Source organism: Hippocampus comes, unplaced genomic scaffold (assembly GCF_001891065.2).
Source record: "Hippocampus comes isolate QL1 unplaced genomic scaffold, H_comes_QL1_v1.1 scaffold125, whole genome shotgun sequence".
In the NCBI taxonomy this organism is placed as follows: domain Eukaryota; kingdom Metazoa; phylum Chordata; class Actinopteri; order Syngnathiformes; family Syngnathidae; genus Hippocampus; species Hippocampus comes.
In genome coordinates, this window is record NW_017805453.1 from 906,074 (window position 1) to 916,737 (window position 10,664).

At 44.0% G+C, this 10,664-nt stretch overlaps 1 protein-coding gene across 1 annotated transcript; it reads right to left on the reverse strand.

The window, feature by feature from the left end:
• Window positions 1–1,136: 1,136 nt before the first annotated feature.
• LOC109518397 (extracellular calcium-sensing receptor-like) lies at window positions 1,137–8,012 on the reverse strand. Its single transcript, XM_019874212.1, has 11 exons — window positions 7,760–8,012; window positions 7,295–7,524; window positions 7,134–7,216; window positions 6,403–6,582; window positions 6,055–6,243; window positions 5,508–5,981; window positions 4,041–4,250; window positions 3,846–3,969; window positions 3,586–3,779; window positions 2,576–2,857; window positions 1,137–1,677 (listed from the first exon to the last, which is right to left on the reverse strand). The coding sequence occupies exons 1-11, from the start codon at window positions 7,933–7,935 to the stop codon at window positions 1,255–1,257; spliced, it is 2,565 nt and encodes an 854-aa protein (XP_019729771.1). The 5' UTR covers window positions 7,936–8,012; the 3' UTR covers window positions 1,137–1,254.
• Window positions 8,013–10,664: the final 2,652 nt, after the last annotated feature.

A 10,664-nucleotide genomic window follows, 5' to 3' on the forward strand; every position in this document is an offset into this window, starting at 1 on the left:
TTTTTTTTGTTTTGTTTTTTGTTTTTTACCCACAGGTACAGATGACGACTGACAGAACCCTTTCTACGATAATGTATGAGCTCTAATAAATGAATAATTTAGAGGCTGGCAAACATCATATTCCCAAATGTGTCTTATGTGTGTCTTGGTGAAGAATTATGTCTGACGTAACACCAAGATTGACGTGTGAGTGGCAGCAAGGTTCCTCAGGTCATCCAGATTGATGGACAACACTCAAACAACAGTATTAGTAGTAGAAGAAGAAATTGAACAGCTAAATGTTTGCTTATCTGCTAACTATATTGCAGTACAAACTCTTTTTTTTTCCATTTTTGCGGGGATGTGAGGGTGGTGAATGACTTGCAGGAGATGTTTGTTACACTCAACGCAAACAGTGGCATCACTTTCGTTAGTGTCCGGCAACAACTTCAGGTTACTTCCTAGTTGGCACTTGTTCCATGTCACATCACAATAATGGAATCTGTGATTTGCCATCAAAAATATTGAACAAATATTTAACATTTGAAAATGTCGGTTAGACCAGGTATTAAAAAAAAAAACTCAGCTTGATTATTGTTTTGTTTTTTTTTTTATTCATACAGAGGCCTCTATTAGTCTAAGTGTAGTGTAGTCTGTCATTCAAATGTCTTTAAAAAATGGCACAAAATGCTATATTTTTTATTTCACAAATGTATAGTAACAACTCTAAGAGAAAATGGATGGATGCTTTGGGATTTTAGCCTGACAAACATTTATGGTCTTCAGAAGGCCCCAAACGTTTCTTCTGTATAAATAAACAGCGCAACAATTGTACAAATATACAGTACAATAAAAAGGGAGTATCGATGGGCGTTTATTACTGTGTTTTATATGCATAGGCATGACAAACACTGTATTCTTGACAGTATCGTACTTTGAACATTTGTTTTCTTGTAATATAAACTAAAAGTTTATTTCCACCATTTTACCAAAGAAAGGTAGGAATGAGTATCCAGTAAAATGAGGTGCACACTCTTTAGAAACAGGGTTGCATTTAGTTGTATGACAAAATAAAAGCCACATTAGATTGCAGACAAAATTGGGGTAAATATCACTATAAATAAAATTGCATTTATCTACCAAAAAAAGAATATCAAACTTTGTGCTACAGTGAACTACTGTATATATTTCATCATAACCATACAAATCAGTAAGAATGAATCACATATTTCATACATAGTTCATTCAAATAATCGATAACCTGGCTGTAATATGCTACCTGGCCATCAAGTGTTTCTTGGTGTTTCTCTCCGGCCTCACGAGAATGATAAAACACTTGGGAGCAAAAATACAAACGAGCAAGCCATAGCTGGAAGCCAGGATAGCAAAGATCTCCACAGCGACAGTGTACTTCCCAGGCGAGCTGACGTAGGCGGGCACGAAGGCCACCCACACGGCGCAGAAGATGAGCATGCTGAAAGTGATCAGCTTGGCCTCGTTGAAGTTGTCGGGCAGTTTCCTGGCGAGGAAGGCCAGCAGGAGGCAAGTGCAGGCCAGCAGGCCGATGTAGCCCAGAACCAGAGCGAAGCCCACTGCGGAGGTCATGTCGCACTTAAGAGTCACCTTTAACCCTGGAGTATCCAACTCCGGTTTAGGTTCAGGGGGGATGAGGGACAGCCAAATTATACAAATGATGATCTGATTGGAAAGAGAGAGCACAAATCTTCAGGTTAATACTGTACTCACAGACAGTTTTGAGAGGCTTTTGGGTGAAATGTCAGGATGAACCTAAAAAAACACTACAGTTTAATTTACCTGTCAAATATCTTTGAAAGTACTTGTCAAAAAAAAATTATATATATATATATATATATATATATATATATATATATATATATATATTTGCCAGTCTAAAATCTTCACTCCACATTGGCAGTTCCACACTTTCGTACATTGTAAAATTAAGCTAGTGTCATCTGAGTGTCTCCGCCCCTACACACCTGCCTCAGGTCTGCGGACCAGACATTTTTAGAGGTACCAAGAACTATGCGGAGGCTCAGAGGGATCGAGCCTTTTCCGTTGCTGGTCCCTCTCTTTGGAATCACCGCCCACTGAACATTCAGCAAGCCCCCTCGCTGCCCATCTTTAAAACTCGTCTCAAAACTCATTTGTATTCTTTGGCTTTTGATTCAGTATGACTCAGACTTGATTTTAGTTTGACTGTTTTGGTGCTTTCTACTGTCTTCGTTCATAATTTATTGTTTTATTGTTTATTGTTGTATACAGTATATGATACTTGCCCCATGTACAGCACTTTGTATCCAGCGGTGGTTGTTTTAAAGTGCTCTATAAATACAGTTGAGCTGAATCACTTTCTGTAGTTGTAAAAAGCAGGATTCAAGAGGAATGAGAATAATCTCTCCCTCATCTCTTCAGCATGAGCAAGGCTGACACTTCGTTTTCGCTTGTTCTTTGAAATTTACAGGCAAATTTAGACAATACTTTGCCGCTACCTAGTGTCTGAATGGAGAATAATGCATCAAAACGAACAAAATAGAGTTAGAGCTGGACAAAAAGTCTCCATTTGCAAACTGACCTGGATGCCGGTGAACACACAGACACTCCCTCTCTGTTGGACCGGACCAAACCATTTCATCAAAGCTTCACCGCCAGGCCGGGCAGAGCGGAAGGCCGCTAGGACCACAATGGTCTTTACTTGCAGGCAGGACACGGAGAGCACAAAACTTATGCCGAAGGCGGCCTGCTGGAAGCGACAAGACCACACGGTGGGGCGGCCAATGAACAGCAGAGAGCACAGGAAGCAGAATTTGAGAGACAAGAGGAGGAGGAAGCTCAGTTCGGAATTGTTGGCTCGGACCTGAAAGGGGAAGAGGGGATGCATCTCGTCATGGAGTCTCCATTGCTGCCGTTGTTACGTTCTGATAATTGCTACATTTTATTCACAAGTTATGGTCACATAAGTAATACAAAATAAAAATGATGGATACAACAACTTTGTAAGCTCATATGAACCAATAATCTAGTTAGCTCCAACTGTCTGCCGTCAAAGTGTCCTTGGGCAAGACACTGAACCCTAAATGGCTCCCAGGTCTTCACTGTAAATGAAAAACTGTTCTCGATTACCCTATGTGGTGAAATAAAAAATAACAATAATAAAAAACAAAATCAGATTAAAATCTTAGTCAATGCTATGATTTGTGTAAAATGCTATTAAAGCAATGCGAGAAACTTTGCTTCACCCCCTTCCTTGGATTCATGTAAACATTTTTTTTTCATTTTAGAAACCTACCCTTATGTTTTAATTTACTTTTACATCCTTTTAACGTTGTTTTAATGTGTTTAAATGTTGTCAATGCGCGTTCTTTTATTCATTTTTGTAAGTGACAATTTTTTTCTTTGCCTCTGAATGCCGTTAACTGTTGTGTTTGTAAAGGCTATTTAGGTGTTGTGTCTTTGCTTGTGTGAAGCACATTGAGTTGGCTTGTGTATGAAAGTTGCCTTGCCTTGCCTAAAAGGATGAAAAAGGAGCAGTTTGTGAAACATGAGCTCACAAGTCAATTGGAATGTCATTCAATGACGCCTTACCACAGGTGTGTGTCTGTAGTAGACAAAGACCACAAAAACGGCGAAGGTCACCATGGTGCCAGAGATGGCGACCGCAGTTAGGGTGATGCCTAAGGTCTCGTTGAAGGCCAGGAAGTCCAGCTGGCGGAGGATGCAGACCGTATGCTCCGTGTTGGACCAGAACTCAAGTGGACAGCGTTCACAATTGGGCGAATCTGAAATATTTCAACACAAGGGATCAGCAAATAAATTCAACATGTGAACGACATGTGGTCGCTCACCAGTCATGTTGCTTATCTCTCCTTCAGCACACGGGATGCAGTCAAAGCAACACACCGGTTCTCCTTTCCTGGTGGCCACCCTGGTTCCAGGAGGGCAACTCTCATTGCACACCGAAGCTGGCACCTATAAAGTCAAATGGTACTGTATGCTCATGTGTGCAACAAAATGTTATGAGATGAGCTTGTTTTTGGCACCTGACTAGATCCTGAGCGCCACTGCACAGCTGTGTCGTTCATGAAGATTTCGTTGCCGTCCACTCGGCCGATCAGAACAAGTTCCAGGGAGCCGTCGGGGCGCTTCTTCCAGTTGACCAGGTCATACTTGGCGGGGATGTCGGCCCCTTGAAAATAAAGTCTTTCCCCTTGTGGCGTGGTGAAGTTCACGTCATTTAAGTGCTGCAGCAGCTGAAAAGGAGACATGATCACATTTTGCTATATATTTAAAACATTTAACCAAGTGTATGTGCTGTGTGTATGCATGTTGTCTAAAAAAAATATGGAATACAGACTACAAACAACACTTATATTAATACTTATTTGCAACTAATTTATGTCCTGTGAGGTAAAGATAATTGATAATAGAATAAGTCCAGTAAATTACTGTATTGATTAGAGTAACAAAGAGGTAAAATCATTAATTTAGCCACCCAAGATGTTGAATCAGAACACTTCAATTGTTCCTCATCCATCCATCCATCCATTTTCTACCACTTATCCAGGGTTGGGTCGTGGGGGCAGCAGCTTTAACAGGGAAGCCCAGACTTCCCTCTCCCCAGCCACTTCTTCCAGCTGTTCCCAGGGAACCCCGAGGCGTTCCCAGGCCAGCTGGGAGTCTCTCCAACATGTCCTGGGTCGTCCCCGGGGCGCCCTGCCGGCCGGTGGGACATGCCCAGAACACCTCACCAGGAAGGGGTCCAGGAAGCATCCTAATCAGATGCCCGAGCCACCTCATCTGGCTCCTTTCAACGTAGAGGAGAAGCGGCTCGACTCTGATCCCCTCCCGGATGACCAAGCTTCTCACCTTATCTCTAAGGGAGAGCCGCTTGTATCCGGGATCTGGGTCTTTCGGTCACAACCCATAGCTCGTGACCATAGGTGAGGGTTGGAACGTAGATCGACAGGTAAATTGAGAGCTTCGCCTTTTGGCTCAGCTCCTTCTTCGCCACGACAGACAGATACAAGGTCAGCATCACAGCAGACGCTGCACCGATCCGCCTGGCGATCTCTTGCTCCCTCCTGCCCTCACTCGTGAACAAGACCCCAAGATATTTAAACTCCTCCACTTGGGGCGAGATCTCCTCCCCGACCCGGAGAAGGCACTCCACCCTTTTTCGACTGAGGACCATTGTTTCAGATGATTTAGATTTCCATTTCCCAATTTTTTTGTCTTATTTGTTTGTTACAGTTATTCATTTTTGTATTATTATTTTGTATTTTGTATTCACATTTCAATTTCAATCAAACACTGCAAATTAAAAAGAGAGATTGAAAGATGCAAAGTCATACTACTGATTATGTTTGGGATGCGGGGAATTGAGAAAACAATAAGAGTAAAGGATACTCCTATTCCAAACACAAACGCGCGCAATGTAATGTCAGCCTCAGATGTTTCACCATCAGCGTAATGTCAAATACATCTCATCACAAACTGTTGCTGTTTACCTCGGCAGGTTTGACATTTGTTGGGGAGGAGCAGGTGGAGCTGCCCTCCCTGGAGGAGGTGTGTGTGTCGGGGCAGGCGAGGCGGTCGTGAAGGGCGTGAGCAGCGGCGTAAACGGCCAAGTAGACGTTGTAAGCCTGTCGTAGCTGCGAGGTGTCAGTGAAGAGATTGTCCACCCTCTCCAGGGACTCGTCCCCTCGGCACAGGGGCAGGGAGGCGCTCCGGTCAGGCGTGGTTGTGCCGTTGGAAAGCCGAGGAATGCATGCAAACTGCATCTCCCAGAACTCCCTCAAAATGTCATCACCCGGGCGACGAGAGGGAGTCAAACTTCGGAGGTAATCTCGGAGTCCGAGGATCGGCGAGCTCCGAATGGCCGTGCCCAGGACTCCGCTCGCTACTCGCGAGGTGACAGGGTGTCGGAGAAGACTGGCACTGGTGCTCCAGGCCTCGCTGGCAAGAAACTGCCTGTCTGTCACCTGGCGTCAGCATACATAAGGATCACATGACCATTCGGAAAGATCTTGTATCGAACGACTGTTTGCTTCTCACGTTCAGGTCGGCCAGCTGCAGAAAGAGCTCCCTGACGTCTGTGTACCACGTAAAGATCAATATCACTCTGGCGCTTGATGCCTTAATCGCGAGGGCTGCTCTCCTGGCATCATTCACAATGTTTTGTCTGTTTAGAGTCTCCACGAAGGCCAGACACACGCCGGAACCCTGGGTCTCCTCCTGGAACACCTACTAGCCCATAATATGACAATAATGGTATCAGAACTTCCTGGTCTGATGAAGGACACACGTCCACTGGTACAAAATGATACGAAATGAGTACCTCACAAAACGAACCATAATTCTTAGAATTTCTGAAACAATTCCGATATTGGATTGTGATTTTACCTTGACGGCCATCAGACCGTAGTCATTGTTTGCAATCACGGTGCCGATCCAGGTCCACTTGAAGTATATGGCGAGCCTAGCAATGGCCCGCGCCTGGTAAATGTCGCTGGGGATGGTTCGGAAGAAGTTGGGAAACTGACGCCTGTCACTCAAACAAGGGCAGCTGGACTGGTAGCTCATCTAATAGGGAAAATGCATTCATGAATGAAATGTAATTTCACCATTCCCCCCCCCAAAAAAAAAGAAAAACAGACACCACTCTTCTGCAAGTTAATGCGTTTCATGTAATAACTCAGGTGGGGCAAGCAATGTTTGATCTTCATAATGACCTGTTTCTTCACTCATTTTGGATCGAATTTACTTTTTCTTTTCCTAAATATTTTTAAGTGTATTTTGAAAAAAATGGCGTTTGTCCCATATTTTGTTATTTTTCTTTGCGAAATGTTCCAGTATTTTTCAATTTTTAAATTGTATTTAATTAATTATTTATTCCATACATCGCTCTTCGCTCTTCTCATTTGACTGAACAAATAAATTCAAATATTGTCAAATAACAGCTCCCAATATTACAGCGCAATATTACACAATATTGGTGCACTGTACGGTATAAATCTACCCTCGACAAAACTAGAAATGTAATGATATTAGATGTTGTGAAATTAACTGAGCCGTTCAAAACAAAGCATCCTTGCCTTTAAAAGGTCATCTATAAAGTATTTCAATGAACTTACTAAAGGTACAGAGAGTGGCCCCAGCACTCTGGAAAGTATCATGGCCGTCTTGGATGAAGCACCACCGATGATCAACGGAACACCTGATAAGACATTTTGTGCAGAATAAAATGTGTTCAAAGAAAATAGTCTGGTGTTTTATTGATACCATTGGATGATACCTTTCCCATCACCTCCTCCAGAATCGTCCTGCGGGGTTGCAGCAATGTTGCAAGTGGTGCTGTCTCCGCTCACCAGCGAGAGGGCTGCTTGCGTGGCCCATGGGTGCAAGGCGCAGCTGTCGCGGATGTGATAGCCCAACCTCACGCCCGGCAACAGGCGAGGACTCCGGTTGATCTCCTCCACGGCAAATACCATCGAGTAAATGTACTGTAGGGGGAGTTCCTCTAAACTGGGTTGGAGGGACAAGACAACAAAAGACTGAATGAGTTGACTGTGAAGCCTGAATTGACCTGAGCGTACAAAATTTGACGCATGTTGTAGTCAATCAAACTTGAGCCTTATTCATATTGTACAGACAGAATGTTTATCCAGTTCTGAAATGCAGTCTATGTTTGAATTCATTAAAAAAATCAACATGATGGAACCCCAAATGAAGGTCAGAATAATAAACAAACAAGTTATACCCAGTACATTCTCTATAGTCTGGTTCGCCAGCAAAGTCATGGTCTATGGCAGGAGGCGTGTAATGGAGATGAAAAAGTCCACCGATGACGACATCTCCATCCTGGAAAAGCCCGCGGCTTGCGGGTGCTCCCCACCGAGGACAAGTCAGTGCTCGAGCCGCCTGCGGACCCGCCATAAGGCCTGGCTGCCTGCTCACCAGGCCGACCAGGATCACCAGTGGGGCTGAGCAAGGCCACCGGCGAGTGGAGAACAAGGACAGCCAATACATGGATGAACTGTGGATCAGAAGACACGCCTGAGACATTTTCATTAAAACACCAGCGATTATTGCGGTTCAACGACATAAAGTATGATACGAACGACACCTGAGAAGTACTTTGCCTCAGTGGCCGTCTCCTGCACTCTCTCATGTTGTGCTGCTATTTCTTGGTGTCACAAACTGCCCGTGGGGAAATGACGCCCAAACAAACGCCTTTCTCCCAACGCGAAGCAAAAACAGCCATTAAAGCCAGGCAAACAACTGTGTTTTGCACATGCAAAACAACAAGGCCAGAGAAACAACATGCTCAGGGGTCCACCTGTTAAAAGTAGGCCATTCTGCATCGCCACTGTTGGTTTTTAAAGTGCACTATGATCTCACTGGGAGCTATGAATATACAAATCTAAAGTGTCTATACCGAGCAGCTTCGGGTTGAGATCAAAAGGACAAGGTGTGCGGCTGAAGTTATCTCATGAGTTTTCTTCACCGGGTGGCTGGACTCACCATTATAGATCAAGCAAGGAGCTCAATCATCCATGTAGGACTCATAGAAGAGCCACTGAAGGAACCGATGAGGTGGCTTGGGCATCTGTTTTGGATGGTGCGGGGCAGGCAGACCGAGGACGTACAGGAGGGATCGTTTCACAGGTGGTCTGCGTGGAGATGTTAGTGTGTCCCTCATTCTAAATTGGAGGAGAAGGCCTAACACAGGATAAGGCATCCCTATCGGACCCCTGCCACTGCAACCGGTAACCATTTAGGGCGCATGAAAATAGATAGATAGATAACACATAAAAGTTGATTACGCCACAGATTGGCCTTTAGTATGAGTGAAAAGTGTGAACATCTTGCATTCTACATTATGATGTCTAATCAATGCTTTATGTAAAATTCACAAGCTAATGGCAACCAAGGCAAGAACTTGTCTATAGTAGGGACTGTAAATAATGAAAATATAAGAAACGGCACCCGGTACAATACGGAGCAGTTTTGCATCACTACAGTTGTCGTTTTGGTTAAAGTAATGGGTTCCTTTGGATTGTTTGCCGAACACTGTTCTGTTTAGGAAATCTCAAGTCTTAAAGCCACAACAAGCCAAGAAGAGGAAAGCGCAATTTGAATGGTACGACACTGCCATCTAGTGGTTACCCCTGGGTGTGTACGCCTTAAGCCAGGCATGTCCAGCTCCAGGCCTGGAGGGCCGCTGCCCTGCCTGTTTTCCATCTCCCCCGGGTAGAACACACCTGATTCAGATGATCAGCTCATCAGCCAGCTGTGACGCAGCATCAGAATGATCCTTATTATTTGAATCAGGTGTGTTGCTTCTGGGAGAGCTGGAAAACAGGCAGGACAGCGCCCCCTCAGGACCAAGTTTGGACACCCTTGCCTTGAGCAGCCATAACTCGCCAAACAACGACAAAAACTTGAACTACAGTTGTAATAATGGTTTTGATAATAGAATGTCATCTGTTTGCCTATCACCTGAACACACCAGATACAAGAAATTAACAACAGTTAAACAATATCAGTCTTGCATATCTAAGCCCAGAAATCTTGAGAATGGCCCCCCGGTTGTGGCCGCTTGGATGGTGATCGCAGCAGGTCAGATATCTGCCTGGCTGTAATCTCCGTGGACGGTCTGTATGAATTCCAGACACACACCTCTACCGTTCTTTTGGAAAATTTGCAAAAACGTGGAATAAGTTGAGATATGTCTCCTTATGGTTTGTTTTCAGATCATTTCATAATTACATGAGAAGAAGTGAAAGGCATATCTGGGAAATATTCATCAAGACCTAATTTGAGATATGGGTCCATTTGGTTTGCCGTTGGTAATGCAAGTAAACTTTTCTAGATTACTTTTTTTGTCCTGATTCAGAATCTGCCCTCCTTTTTTCCTCAAGCATACCAGGTTCACATATTAATAAGAATAATGACAATTATAACGATACCACCACCACCACTACTCCTACGACTACTCCTACTATTACTAATAATAACAATAATATGTAATACCATTATATATTTTGCAATATTTATGAATTAAGGATTAAATTCAACAACAGGTGGAATTTTTATTTTTACAACGCATAGTAAAATCTGTATTCCACTCCGTTTCCGACTGAGGGCTATTGTTTCAGATTTGCAGGTACTGATATTCATCCCAACCACTTCACACTCAGCTGCAAACTGCTCCAGTGAGAGTTGGGAAAGCCTAACTTCAAGAAACCAACAGCACCACAAATTCTGCAAGAATGAGGCCCCCATATAGGTTATGAACAGAATCGGTGACAAAGGGCAGCCTTGGCGCAGTGCAACCCTCACTGTGAACAAATCCGACTTACTGCCAGCAAATCAAAACAAACTCTGACATCAGTGGTACAGGGGTCGTACCAGGGGGTTCAGTACCCCATACCATGAATAACCTCCCCACAGAACTCCCCGAGGGACACGGTCGAACGGCTTCTCCATGTCCACAAAGCACATGAAGACAAGTTGGGCAAAATCACACGCACCCTCGGGGACCCTGCCAAGAGTGTAGAGTTGGTCCACTGTTCCACAGCCGGGACGAAAACCACACTGCTCCTTTATACTCGTCGCGAGGCCTTTGGAAGAAAAATAACGATTCCGGCCGGGATTGAAAA

Coding starts and splice junctions, on each gene's coding strand:
- LOC109518397 (XM_019874212.1), bottom strand. CDS start 7,935: ATGGCGGGTCCGCAGGCGGCTCGAGCACTGACTTGTCCTCGGTGGGGA. Junction 6,583..7,133: donor GGCCACTCTCTGTACCTTTA/GTAAGTTCATTG, acceptor TTTCCCTATTAG/ATGAGCTACCAGTCCAGCTG. Junction 5,982..6,054: donor TGCAGCTGGCCGACCTGAAC/GTGAGAAGCAAA, acceptor TGCTGACGCCAG/GTGACAGACAGGCAGTTTCT.